The sequence below is a fragment of the Dicentrarchus labrax genome, unplaced genomic scaffold (assembly GCF_905237075.1).
Source record: "Dicentrarchus labrax unplaced genomic scaffold, dlabrax2021, whole genome shotgun sequence".
Classification (NCBI taxonomy): Eukaryota; Metazoa; Chordata; class Actinopteri; family Moronidae; genus Dicentrarchus; species Dicentrarchus labrax.
In genome coordinates, this window is record NW_026136707.1 from 420,510 (window position 1) to 435,589 (window position 15,080).

Genomic DNA, 15,080 nt, shown 5'->3' on the forward strand with positions numbered 1-15,080 from the left:
TTTATTCCATTCGGTGTTATGATCCTTTTTTTCAATCATATTTGAAGCACTTTCAACTGCACAAAACTGTAAACACTGATTAACACACTGCATCATATCCTTGGTTTATTTTGGGCTGCCATTATTCTCTTTGTTAAAATAATTTACTTATTATTTGGCTTCTCTCTCTCTCTCTCTCTCTCTCTCTCTCTCTCTCTCTCTCTCTCTCTCTCTCGCTCTCAGGCCATGACAGCAGCAGAATACCACAAATTCCCAGAATACATTAACTTTGGTAAGGACATGAAGACCAGGGCAATCAATAAAATGCGCAATACACATGTATAATTCATTAATTATTACATACACATAAGGTTTTAATATAACATCATGTAAAATCATGTCATTCTTTGCACACATACTAAACTGTAAAAATCAGATGAGGTACTAAATGAAGAGCTGTTTGTGAGCGTAAAGAGACTATTATTTAGTCCCTCAAATGGCTAAATTATGCGCATGTACATTTACGGTATTTCTACTCTTAAAATTACCATAATTCATTCCCCCAAATTAAAGGGGAACACCACCAGTTTCCCACATAAGTATCTGTTTACTAGGAGTATCACTCATAATGATGTCAACAGAAAGCCTGTGTTACAAACTAGAGTATGACGTTATAAAAACGTGGCTGTTTACCAGACAGAGAGGGTCTAATGATAGGACGCCATTTGGTTGCAACATGGGAAATGTAGGAACCCGTTTTTTCAGAGTTCAACCCATAAGTCAAGAGTTCTTGGCCTCTGCGGCTCCGATTTTGATCGTTCCTCTTTTAATCTATCTCTCGAGAGTCCCTGAACTTTATGAAAGTGCAATATAAAACTGCTGGAGTTCCTCTTTAATACAGTATTTACTTTTCATCATGCTAGCGCGTCTCCTCACTTCCCTCAGGACGTCCCAGGGGCTGCGAGCCGAGCTGCTCCTAACGTTAGCTCAGCTTGTTTCTCTGATAACTAGTGCTGTCAGTTAAACGCGTTATCAACGGCGTTTACGCAAACCCATTTTAACGGCGTAAATGTTTTTATCGCGAGATTAACGTTCTTTTTGGCCTAGAACACTTTGTAGTTTTCTTCACATGCAGTTGCAACAACTAGTAACGTTAGAAAAACTACACCACCCACCGGATCTAGCTAGACCGGAAACAAAACAACAGGCACGCCGCACACACTTGTTTAAGAGTAGTAGACGTTACGCTTTGAGTGGATGGCGAGTGCGAGACGCCGAAATGGATGCCAATAATATTCTGAATGGAAAGTTTACTTTTAAAAAGTTGCCAAATGGTTCCATTGACAAGACCAAAGTGATCTGTGTGTTCTGTGGTTGTGAACTGAGCTATCATCGCAGCACGTCCAGTCTGAAATACCACTTGATGGCCAAACACACAGCTGATGCTAATTCTCCGCCCCCTTATCAAAAAGAAATCAAGGGACATTTAAAATAGATAAAAATGTGCGATTAATTGTGATTAATTGCGAGTTAACTATGACATTAATGCGATTAATCGCGATTAAATATTTGAATCTTTTGAAAGCACTACTGATAACTTAAGATCCAGACTTCTGATGACTAAAATCCTTCATCCGGTTCAAATCTAGAGTTAAAAAGCATCAAGATCTAAACAGTGGATGGTAACAATGTGGCTTCAGACTGGATAAACAGTCAATGTATGACAGCTTCTGGCAGACAACCACAACACTGACGCAGGCACAAAGGGGATATGACGCCATCGACAGGCGAGCGGTGAAACGCGGCGTTACCTGAATAAAATGTCTGAATATTGTTGGAAACATCTGGGATAATGTAAGAACACAACTCAACTACATAGAGAACATAACTCTAGAGTTTATAGACATTGCTGATACCACAACACTGAAGCTCAAAATCTAATAAACTCCTCATTTGGAAGCCGCAGTAATGAAATTCAAACTGACATTTCAGCCCAACACCAGTATGAATAAGGCTGTTGGTATTCCTGTGTGCCTGGTTTAATTTGAAATGAAATGCGTAATAACCTGAAAGAGCAGCGTTTCTCTCTCTGTGAGACAGCGGGGAGGGAAGGCGGGAGGGTAGAAGGGAGATTTTATTTGCACTGAATTCAACAGGAAGCTTTGTAAAGCTTTTTAGCGAGAAAAAAACCTGTCACAGGCTGCATCAGTTTCAATTGTATGCAGCCGAGCAGAAGCAGTGAAAGGAAAACAAACCCAGATACACTTTCTGTTGGTCAAATTGTGTTTTTCTCATCTTTCAAGGGGAATGAAAAGCTGGAAGGTTTCATGTTATTTCTGATCGCTGCAGCTCAGCTTGGTTGGTTGAACTTGTGTTGTTTTTTTATTCCCACTGGGATGTAAAACTGTTCCACAGATAATACATCTGCTGCTGGGAATCCATGAGATCAGATCAAAAGCAACTTTATTGTAGTATTGTGTGGTGGTACTAACATCAATCCAACAGAATTTGATACAGCTGTTTAACTATGCTTTATTCAAACTCACATAAATATCACATGTCTGTTTAAATATTTTACTAAGAAATGTTTCACTTTTATTGTATTTCCATTCTAATCTATAATTTAGATGTATTCTTTCTTATTGATTTATAGCAATAAATTTAAGTTCACAAAGTTGAGTTCACTTTTGCAGAAACAGTCTCACCATAAATACCATTTATTAACTGTTGGAGCTTTTGATCACATCACATGAGCTTCCTCAGCAGATGAAGTTTACCCAGTTTTCATAGATGTTAAAAGATTTCCATTCATTGCTGAGCACTTTGAGGACTTCTCTTCCAAGTTGGCTCATAAATGGAGACTGAAAGTTCATTCCCAACTTTGAAAACAGCAGTTGAGAAAAGAATCACCACAAAAGGTGCATTCAATATCCGTTCTGGAGCTTTCCATCATATAAACGGATCCTGATGGAACCGAGCAAAGGCAGGCAGTGAATCACAGCAGCAGCAGGGGAAGGAGGACAGAGGACCCTTCTAGCTATGTTATTATGTTGCACCTGAGAGACTGGTGAACAAGACTTTCTGTGATACAGGTCTGGTATAATGACATTAAATTGAATTAAATTGAACTAAAGGAGCGGCGAGTTCTTTACCAGGAGCACAATGACATCAAGCAGTGACAGATGCATGGTTGTACAGAAGGCAAATTTCAAATGGATGAACTGTAGCCTGGCCCGATGACAGCCAACATCCATCATATATTTGCTGCAGTCAGACCAAAGGTAGTTCAAATGAGCTCAACTTTCAACATCTACAGCGGTAAAATGCAACATACACATTAATGCAGCATTAATATGATTTCATAAACATCATATATTACAGTAAAACACTGACAGGGACCTGCACAATAACTATTCTATTGAGAAAGGTTTGAATGCAGGACTTTTAAAAAGGATTCCTTCAGCGTCCATGGTTCAGGAGGTTTCTACCGGGAGCGAGCCGAGCTGCTGCTAACGTTAGCTCAGCTTGTTTCTCTGATAACTTAAGATCAGTTAAAAAGCACCAAGATCTAAACAGTGGATGGTAACAATGTGGCTTCAGACTGGATCAACAGTCAATGTATGACAGCTTCTGGCAGACAACCACAACGCTGACGCAGGCACAAAGGGGACACACCGATCAGCCATTACATTACAACATAACAATGTTATGCAGCCCCAGACCAACAGACTGCTCTGCACTGTGTGTTCTGACCCATTTCTATCAGAACCAGCATTAACTGTTTCAGCAGTTTGAGCTACAGTAGCTCGTCTGTTGGATCGGACCACACGGGCCAGCCTTCACTCCCCACGTGCAACAATGAGCCTCGGCCCCCCATGACCCTGTCTCCGGTTGTGTTCCTTCCTTGGACCACTTTTGATAAGTACTGACCTCTGCAGACCGGGACACCCAACAAGAGCTGCAGGTTTGGAGATGTTCTGACCCAGTCGTCCATCACAATGTGGTTCTTGTTAAATGGCTCAAATCCTCATGCTGCCCATTTTTCCTTTCTTCCTTTTCTTGAATTGTTCACTGTCTGCCTGATATATCCCCCCTGCTGACAGGAGCCCTGATAACCATCAGTGTTATTCTCTTCACCTGTCAGTGCTACTGCATGACGCCATTGACAGGCAACTGGTGAAACTGAATAAAATGACTGAAAATGATGATTCTCTGAGTTCGAGCATTAGAACATTACTATATATAGAACATAACTCCAGAGTTTATAGACATTTTAATGTGGAAATGTTGCATGTTATATCTTTAAAGCTACTTATAGGAAGTTGGGGGTGCACTCTGTATGTTTGTGACAACAGTCCACTAGTGGTTTACTTCTCCAGTTTCTCACTTTTTAAAAGGAGGATGGACATTCACAGGCGTTTACTGAAGCGCTCGGTGGAACAGACACAACATGTGAAGTTTTAAAATAGGTTAAGTCATAAGAGGGAATCATGAAAAGAAGCAGCTGACAGGTTTCATGCAGTTACCCGGCTGATGTAAGCTCCAGAAACAAACTCAGAATGCAGTGATCTGAAGCATCGGTCTGGGGCCGCCCGCTGTGACCTCTGGATTAAGGATTACCCACCACACACAGAGAAGCACGGGATTATGCTTTTGTTTTGTTGTGTCCACTGCTGCTAGTGAAGGACTGGAGCCAAACCTGCAGTTAAATGATACTATTACTCTACACAGGCAGTGTGTGCTCCAACTGCGGCAGTCAGAGGGTTTATGAAGCCTCCTGAAAGGCTGCAAATAAAGGGCTGTTGTGAAGTTTGAAGAAGGACAGTGAAAGGAGGAGGAGGAGAGAGGTGGCGTCGGAGCGAACAGGATGGGGCTCTACTGTGCTGTCAGGGTGCTTTTAGAGTCTGAGAGCTCCGGTTCAACAAGAAGAGCAACACTCCCACATTACAGAGTCACCAGAGTTCGGTTGTTTTTCTCCTCGACCTGTTTTATCAATTATCTTTGACATTAAATCTGAGGACAGAGGCTGCAAATGAGCTTCGTCTAAGTACATTATACATTTACACACACTGCAAAAAACAGCCCTTCTAGAAATAACACACTACTTTCATGAGATTCCTCTTTGTATATGTTAACACACAGAGAGAGAGAAAGACACAGCAACAACAATAGCAGTAACAACTCTACTGGCAGAGATAACTAATAATGATAATGGAAATGCCAAATATTCTCCGGTTCCAGCCTCCCAGGTGCTTCAGTCTGCCACTTTTCATATATGATGCTTAGCTGGATCTTTTAACAGCATCTGGAGTAGACAGATGTGGATGTTAAAGCTGTCCATTATTCTGAGCATGTTCAGGACTTCTGTTCTTGATCTTGACAGTTTCAAATTGGAAAGAGCAGCTGACAAAACAATCTCCTTGGTGAAGATGAAGACTTAGCTTAAGCTTGAAAGTCAAGGGCAAACTGTTGAGCTCAGTCTTTCAAAATGGCTCTCAAAAATCATCTTTTACTGAGAGTTGTGGGCTGGTAGGGTCAGTAGAGCGTTTTTTCTTTGCCTCACATAGCTCCAAAATGACAAATATGTTGTTTTTTTTACACTGGGGCCATGTTGTGGAACAGCCTTACGTTGGACACCGAGTCTTAAAACTTGAGAGTGGCTTATAGAAGTTAGGTTAGGATGTTTTTATGAAACAGGGTAACTGATTTATAAATGAAATCTGCAAAGACGTTGTTATTTTAGCGGTTGTTTTCTGATAGCGGGGTTATTGATTATTATTTTATATTATAAATTGTGGATTGTATATTGTGCCCTGTTGGATTTCAGGACTATGTTGTTTAGTTTTTTATGTCTTCTTTGCGTTTTCTTTTGTCTTCTATCTTGGGACCACATTGGATATAAGCGTTTAACATGTTATCCTTCTGACTTTTTGTTCTTGTTTTTGATAAATCAATAAATCAAAACAATCAATCAATCAGTTTAATTCATGTGTGGAAGCGCTCTTTAACCACTTTTGTTAGCAAACCCTAAACACAGATGGGAGTCAGGATGTGTAAAGTCCTGCTCTTAATGGGGAAACTATTTAAAATACTATGAAAACATCATTTCTAGTAGACAGGGTTTCATCATCAGTGTGTGTGTGTGTGTGTGTGTGAATGGGAGGCAAATTGTGAAGCCCTATACAAAAGCGTTTACCATATGGATGAGACTTTGTTTGCAGTAATCCTAAAGAGGGCCGAAAATGATGTCCAGTGGTCTCTCTCTTTCTCTCTCTCTCTCTCTCTCTCTCTCTCTCTCTCTCTCTCTCTCTCTCTCTCTCTCTCTCTCTCTCTCTCTCTCCGTGATTCTTGTTTGTCTCTACTAAAATACGCATGACTGGATCAAATACTCCCTGCAGAGTACCTCGCCCCACATTTGCTGTGATTTAATTAAAACACATTCAATTAGGAATATGCAACATATGAGCTCGATTATGGCGATATCGTACACATGCATGCTTCTCTCTCCACCTTAAAGCCCCCTGTATCACAGTGCGCTGCACTTCATCACAGGTGATACATTTCTCACTCACCACTGCATCTTATAAAATAACGAGATGGTCCTCCTTGAGAAACGGAAGGGAGCAGCACTGTATGTTGTTTATTTATAAAGCTCTACAGCAAAAAACTGCAGTTACCTCAGCTCTCTGGTCACAGATAAACACAGCACGTACAATGTCTTCTACAACCTCTTGGAACTTGGAAAAAAAGGGTTCAAATATTATTCTGCATACAAATAGAATGAGATCCATTATCATTTTTTGTACGCGGGTCTCTTTTGAAAAGACATCCCGAGCTCAGGCTACCTGATAAATTTAAAGGAAATAAATAAGCATGAAATTGTCCCTCAAGATAGGGACTTAAGATCAGATAATACAGCAGGACCACCCTAAGGGGTGGATCTAAAGAGTGGTGTGGGGGGGCAGCAGGTACCCCTGTTTAGTCAATTTTAACACATTAATTTAGATAAATAGCATTTTAGAAAATGGAAATCAACACATATCATTTAATGATCTTATGGCCACATTTGAGATTTGATAGATTTAAAGTTGCAGTATTTATTTGGGAAATAATCAGGTTCCTCTGGCTCGTTCTTGTGCTCCTAATAACATCTACAAGAATCCACCGGGCCTGGACAAAAACAACCAATCAGAGCCGATAGACAGACTTTGGGTTGGAGGCTTGAAGATAATTCTGTTCTACTGTCAGGATACAGTGAAAATGACCCCAGCTTTAAGTTGAAAATGAAAAAAGACGAAGAACACTTGGAAATAAAACAATTTCTTAACTTTAATGCCACCTTTATTCTATTCTACTGATGTGCCACAATGATGTTTTTGAGTTCACGTATCTTCCTTGGGGGAGTTTTCCAAACAAATGTTGATTGTTAGTGATGAAATCAGTAGATATTTCTGCCACCCCTTAAAGTCTCATGCATAAGGCATTGACAAACAGTAAGTCGGGATCTTGGTGATCAGTCTTTGCAAATGTAAACTGCAGAAAAAGGCAAAAATGTCATTAACAATGGTTTAACAGAAAAGGAAATGAGTCTGAACTTCTTATGTCAAACTTTAAACTATGGAAGTGGTCAGCTTCTGACAGCTGTAACAGCGGTGAGGTGGATGGAGTCTGAGAATCAGTAAAAAAGAAAAATGAGGCTTTTAAAAGAGGAGTCCAAGGACCCACGGTCAGATAAATGGAGCACTTGGCTTCATGTTAAAGGCGGGTAGGGGGTGGGGGGGACTCCTCTGTCATCAACATCCTCAGCCAATGGAGGAACCAGCGGAGGAGACACTTTTAACCGTCTCTCCAGAGCGGAGCGGACCATTGCGCAGCGCCCGGTGGCGCGGATCCATCCTCCCGTTCATGCACCAACATCTGGTTTCTGGTTCTGCTCATGGACTCTTTTCCTTCTTTATTTTCGTCCTGAGCTCTGCGGGTTGTTTGGGGAGCAGTGGAAGCCCGCTGTGAGGATATCCAGAAGGGAGATGCAGCTTCACGGACGGCTGGATTCTACGTCTTAAAGGGAATTTAAGGCATTTTAAAAGTGAGTAGAGCTGATTGAAATATCTGATATTGTGTGACCATGAGTATTTGAGTCAGGGGAGGAGTTAACCTCTATTCTATATTGTTATATTATATTGTTATATTCTACAATAATATCGGGAAACTGATTTTAAAGCTCTCCATGGAATATGGAAGTGCGCTTAAACCCAACGGATCTGAGCGCTTTCCTGACCTGATACAGCCCAAATTCCGAGTGCATTCCTTAAAGAAATTGTGAAACAGAGTGACTGTTACAATAACCTCCTGGTTTGTACATTTTTAAAGCGTGTGTCCTGTAAGACGCACAGACTCTTGCTGCGCAGCGTTGATCCGTGCGCGCTGGAAAGTGATGGATTTCTCTTTGCATCCCGAGGATTATTGGCTGGATGTGCGGGAGATTTCTGCATGACTGCGCGCTGCAGATGGATATACAGTGGTGTGTGTGTGTGTGTGGGGGGGGGGTCTGAAACTGAAAAGCAAAATAAGCAATGACAGGAGAGCCTGTAGCTCTTTGTCATTTCTCAACATGGACGTCCAAAAAAAAAAATCTTTTTGTTTTTATTTTGTTTAAGTTTGATGTAGGTTGGAAAGATCTGCAGATTGGAGCTGGACAGTAACAATAAGGAACATTTATAAATCAGATTGAGCCTTCAGGCGACTATGATGACCATATATGGGTTTCAGTGTTGACCGCTTTATGGCTCTGAAAAAAGACTTGAGGGGAAATTAACATTAATATTTTTTTGCCTCAGTATATTAAACCCTTCACAGGCATCCGGACAGTTGAATATGATTAAAGGACAGTGAATTAAAAAAAGGCTGATGTTGAGTTTTGAGTTGAGCTCTCCAGGAACCTGCCTGACTTTGCAGCGCGTGTAGGATTAAAGGGGGCCACGAGCACCAGCTGGGGTTTGTTTACTACTACAGCTGCTGTCCGGCCAGATTATGACGTCACCTCTGCTGGAGTAAGTAGCATGCATCCATAGTGCACGAGGGGCTGTCCAATCTCACTTGTCATGCCTAACCCCTGGCCAACTGGAGGCATCTGCTACCAGCCAATGGGAGGCAGAGGAGGGCGGGGCCATGCCATTTCCATAGTCATTTTTGCAGCAGGCCTCATGTGCCAAGCGGTGTCAAACCAGTTCTGTTGACTCAAGCTTCTGATGTCCTTTCCCATCGTAATGTCCTGGCGTGACGTAGTGAGCAGCGAGGGAACTTGAGGGAGGACAAACTACTTTTGTAACACAAAATGAAAACGTTGATTTTGAATTTCCCGCTTTAAAGACCAGTGTGTAGGATTTAGTGGCATCTAGTGGTTATGTTTCAGATGGCAGCTAACTGAACACTGCTGGCATCTGTATTTGACGACCGGGGACTGAGCGGGCTGTGTGTAGTGAAGAAACTACGGTGGCTGCGAAATGTGCAAAAAAAAAAAAAAACGTGAAATTTAGGGCCAGTGTTAGGTTTGTCTGGGCTACTGTAGAAACATGGCAGTTTAACATGGCCCTACGTGAAAGGCGAGCCATGGTCCGACCCAAACAGCTTATTCTAAGGCAGTAGTTCCCAACCTGTGGGTCAGGACACTGACTAGGGGTCACCCAAGCTTCTCGGGGGGGAAGCAAAGCTTCTTGAATTTAAGGGGTGTAACAAAACCAAATTATTTTATAAAATTTTTTTACAGTTATTATTTAAGCTGTAAACTATGAAGACCTGAACACAAGCCATATTCACAGAGCCTTCACTCTGATAAACAGCCTCATCCTGCATTAGAGAAGTTAAAACAACAAAAGAGCAATGAGAAGAAAACACAGATTTTTTCAAAAAAGAAGCCAAAAATGAGCCAGAACTCATCTCTGATCAGTATTCACAGGAAATAATCTGCTCAAAATTCATCGAAATCAGTCGTTTTACACAAACTTCCTGCAGTTATTGTGTTTATTATTTGGGTTCACTGTACAGTTTATCAGCTGTTCTCTGCTGGTATTGTTATACATTGACTGGTCGATTCTGTAGGATGTCAGTCATTTCCAATGCAAAGGTTGGGCGCTAATGCAGGAAGCGGTGATTGAACTTTAGGCAGAATGTAGTTGCGTTTGTAGCACAAACTGGATACAAAGTGTAGCCCTGAGATTCAACTGGGCACAACTTTATAATGTCACACCTGCATCAATCTAACCTAGATTCTCTTTGCCGTTTCTGTGTCTGACTTCCTGCCAGTGCGATCTGCTCTGTGCTGCTTGGCTTGGGTCGCAGCTTCTGCCAAAAATAAACCAGAAGTATATTCTACGCAGAGCAGGTGGAATTGGTGGGTAAGGCCCATAGCTTGCATGTGTTGATTCAGGGAGCCAATGCGATGAAATTTGCTGCTTTTTTGAAGAGTTTATGAACATTGATACCGGGAAACAAAACAATGGTTTATCCTGATGGGCTGAACAACAGCGTGGGTCAAAAAGCTGTGTTCTCTCACGGGCATGACAAACATCTATTTAGCTTTTGTTTTTCCCAAACTTTAACCATCCCAGAGTGGTCATGTGCAGATATTTTAGAAACAAGAACTGAATAAAAAAGTTGACATTGAACGTAATCCAATCAACATCCTATCTAAAAGTCTAACATTGGGGTTGTCTTGTGTAATCTTTGGCTACAACGACTTCATGCAACTGAAAATAAAGCTCTGTGATTCTTTGATTGAATGTTCTTACTGAAATGCATCTTGGGAGTTGTAGTTGACTCTCCCTTCAGACATTTTAGAACCACAGACTTATATCTTTGACTTTCTATTGAAGAACCACTTATCTTCTATCATTTGTCGATCTTTTGCACTGATGATTCAACCAGAAGAGTCGGTCACCGATCAATGCAAAAAATATACGGATATATATATATCAGATCCATGAACTTCGCTTTTACACATTTTAACGGACCAGAACTTGACGTCTTTCTCTGTTTTCATTTTAGGTCATGAAGTGAATGTTGCAGTGACAGTTTATCCAATGATTGAGGCCAGCACTCCGACCATGTTGGACAGAACTGAACCAGCACACTGCACCGTGTGCTGCTGTACGCTGGCCAACAAAATCCTTATGGTGCTCTTCATGGTGCTGCTCATCTTTGCCATCTTGTTTGGGAACTTGGTGACTCTGGCTGTGATTCTAGGGACTAAACACTTCCACACACCGCAGGGCTACCTGAAAGCATCCCTCGCTGTGGCTGATCTGGCGGTGGGGATATTCGTGGTGCCGCTGTCAGTCTACGCCGAGGTCTATCTCATGGTGACCGACTCGGCACCAGAGTGGACTTCATACAACTCGCAGTTGGTGAGTTTCCACCCGTGCAACATCATCGGCCCCATCTTTGCCGGGTGCACCTTGGTCTCCATCACGACCATTTTTCTGCTGACGATCGAGAGGAGCATCGCTGTGTTGCGGCCATTGCACAAGGACTCTGTGATTACACGTAAAAGGACCACGATCCTCATCGTCCTTTCCTGGGTGGGGAGTTTCTTCTTGGCGGTGTCCCCGATGATTTTCAGCAGTGAGATCGCCCTGGAGTACAACTCCTGCAGTCGGATGTGTAATTATGCTCTGGGGACCATCGGCGAGTTCCCCAGCCAGGCCTGGAACATCCTCCTCCTCTTCCCTGCGTTTGACTTCACCCTCCTGGGTGGAACTGTGGTCATTAACATCATCTCTCTGTCCAGCATCAGGCAACACTCGAAGCGCAGGAAACACCTGGCGGAGAGCGAGTGCCAAAGCACCACCAAACCTACTTTCTCTGACATCAAAGCAGCCAAAACAATAGGGACTCTGACTGTGGCGTTTACAGCATCATTCACCCCTATCGCTGTCTTCGTGGTCGGGAACGTTTTGGGGAACAAATGGTGCAACTTTTCCTTTTTTGCCTTCTGGATTTTGGCCACCAACAGTTGCTGGAATGTCATAATTTACAGTGTGAGGGATCAGAAGTTCAGACTTCGTGCACACAAGCTCCTCATGCCTTTCCAGAGAAAAAACACAACCAAAACCTAAACCATTCAGGGACCAAAGACTACAGTTGAACCTTAGCAGGACTGCATCATTTAGATGTTTGTTTGTCACACAAACTCTTTGTTCAACACATTGTGAGTCTCGTTAAGAGACACGTCTGCATGTTTGGTTGATTGCTGTGGTGAAATGTTGTTTTTTTAATATAAATTACTAAGCATGGAAAGTTTTCAGATGTTGGATATTAAATGTCCCTCTTTGTGGGCATTTGTCTTGTTCTGTCTAACATTGCGATAATAGAAGCCTGTTTCAGTCTGTGGAATGGTTGTTTTACCTGAGTGTAACCAATTAAAACATGATACAAACCAAATATGTTTTCTGATTCCACAGTGTTCACTGATACACTGATACTTGAGCACACTAGACAATATTCTGCACTTATACCATATTAATTATTATAGCATACACCAATATAATAATTCTTCCTTGATCAGCAGGAGGGAAATTATTTAATCATAAAGTCGCATCTAATTAAATTTTCAACAGTATTCCTTCATATTCATCAGATTATGTTGTAAAAACATTCTTCTTTGAAGTGTGTCACAGTGTTAGCCACTCTTTTTATATATACAAATATACACACAATGACAGCTTAAGAGTGACAGGAAAGGGGAGAGAGAAAGGGGGCATGACACGCAGCAAAGGGCCACAGGTCGGAGTGGAACCCACGGCCGCTGCAGAAAGGACTCAGCTTTGGTACCTGAGGTGCCAGCTCCACCAGGTGAGCTATCTAACACCCAAACCATTTTATTTTGAATAATTGTACATTCCACTGTTGCCAGTGGACAAAATGGCCAGTTCAAGTATTTGTTAGAAGTAGTTTTTTTTCTTAAATTGGTGAAAATGATCTGCTGTCTCCAGCACCGAGGGCAGATGGGTAACAAACAGCAGATGCACCACTCCAAGGTGCCATACCAAATGAACCTTACAGAAAGACACCATAAAAAAACATACAAAATTAAACAAACTACTAACTAACTAACTAACTAAAATCTAGGGGAATTGAAATAATGAAAACAGTTAATGCCATGTTCTGGCTTATATTTCTCAATAAATATCAGAGATTTAAGTCCACACAACCCAGTCAGCCATAGGTTTGCATGCCCTCCAGGAACAGTTCAGACCAGAAATACTTTTCCAGCTCCAGGATTCTCAGCTACTCTGTTCAGTTAAAGCAATTTCATGGATCTGTGAAGATCACCTTCTCAGCTTCCCTAAAAATAGCATCAGTCATGGTCAGTATAATGATTTTTTGCAGAATGACATTAAAACTCAAAATGCATCTGTAGTTCTGGATATATACATATTCCACCTCAAACCTTCCTCACACTAATACACCTGTTTCTCCCTCCTCACCTGTCATCTTCTGCTAACCTAGTGCATCTCCTGGATCATAAAGTCCCACATACTACGCTGTGGTTAAATACAGACAAATAAAGACAAAAAAAAAAAAAAAAAAAAACCCAAGTTTACACAGATACATCCACAAACAACAAAACTCCTGGTTTCCTGCAGGTATTATTCCTAAAGAAAATTCCCTGAAAATTGGACAACTGTGTCAATACAGCACGCTAAACACTACAGATAGATGGGCATCAAAGGGAATTTAAAAGATGGTATACCCAATGGCTGAAACTGAAACATAAGTGGGTATACTCTGTATATCTGTGTATACTGTTTACTACACCATTGTTAGGATGATGGATGGCTCAAACACAGGACTTTAATCCAGGAAACTGCTGTCTGTATCTGAAACCAAAAGTGAGCAATTTCTTTGAAGTAAAATACGTAAGTTACATCAGGTATGATACAAAAGTTCTATTTTATTCATATACTTAAGTTATGTCAGATATGTAATGTAACTTACAATATGTTTCGGACTTATATTGTGCAGAGACGGTGTGACATTTTACGCATGAACCACAAAGTCCTTTGTTCGTGTCCCATCACATACGTTTTGCTAATGCGACATACACAATGTAACTTATGTAACCTCAGTGACATAAGCAATGTAATTATTTTGGTCTCATATTTTCCTAAACCTAACCCAACTTGACTAAACGGCGTCATATTTTGAAAGCGCTGAAACTGCGTTCTTCTCAATCCACATAAAGACAAGGGCTGTTAAGTAGGTAAATAATTCATCTAAAAAGGAAACAAAATAAAAAAAAAAAAAAAATTAAAATATTAAAGTAAATAGGCCAGAATGCTAAATGTATTATTTGGGTCAAAAAATAAAAAATGTACCAACAGAATTCGACAGTATATTTCAACCTGTGACGTCTTCAGAGAACCATCAGGAAGCTGTCGTCTCATGAACTCATCAAACAGAAGAAAGAAAACGAGCAATTACTGTGAAATATATCACTTCCTGCCACGTATACATCGACACTGGTGAGTCACAGAGTGGAGGAATGAAAAGGAACAAAGACTGAACCAGTAAGAAGGAAGATAAAAAGAAAAGAGCCGGTGGCGTCACGGTCCTTGACTTTAATATCAGCAAAGCTCATTGACTGAGACCGAACTGATTTCAGAGACAGAAAGAGGAAGAGAGAGCGAGGCAGATGGAGAGAACAGAGTGTCAGTCCAAAACAAAATCACAGTTGGCCTTTTCCCACAGACAGAACAACAGGTTTGTGGCCAAAACCAAACATGACATTTGGCTGGATAGCACAACTGGAAATAGAAATGTTCTGATGGCGAAAACGCAGCATTGCCTGCATTGATGTCCCTGTGGGGTTATAAATATCCAGTGAAAGGTCTCAACTAATACTGGAAGAGTTTCCATTTAGTTTTGTACAGATGAATCCTCTGACTTCAGATTAACATTTCCATTCATGAGAAGACAAAAACTTAAGACTAAATTCCTGTCAGCCTCACCTGCACACTGAGATTATTAGCAATGCCATGTTTCATTCAGGTAACGCTGCGTTTCACCGGTCGCCTGTCGATGGCGTCATCTCCCCTTTGTGC

General features: G+C 41.3%; 1 protein-coding gene across 1 annotated transcript; it reads left to right on the forward strand.

Annotated features, from left to right (window-relative positions):
- The first annotated feature begins 7,818 nt into the window (after window positions 1-7,818).
- Window positions 7,819-12,417, forward strand: LOC127366471 (trace amine-associated receptor 9). The gene is made up of 2 exons (XM_051405410.1): window positions 7,819-8,065; window positions 11,023-12,417. The coding sequence occupies exon 2, from the start codon at window positions 11,058-11,060 to the stop codon at window positions 12,090-12,092; it is 1,035 nt and encodes a 344-aa protein (XP_051261370.1). The 5' UTR covers window positions 7,819-8,065; window positions 11,023-11,057; the 3' UTR covers window positions 12,093-12,417.
- The last annotated feature ends 2,663 nt before the right edge of the window (window positions 12,418-15,080 follow it).

Excerpts from the sequence above, each read along its gene's own strand:
- LOC127366471 (XM_051405410.1), top strand. The coding sequence starts at position 11,058 with ATGATTGAGGCCAGCACTCCGACCATGTTGGACAGAACTGAACCAGCA.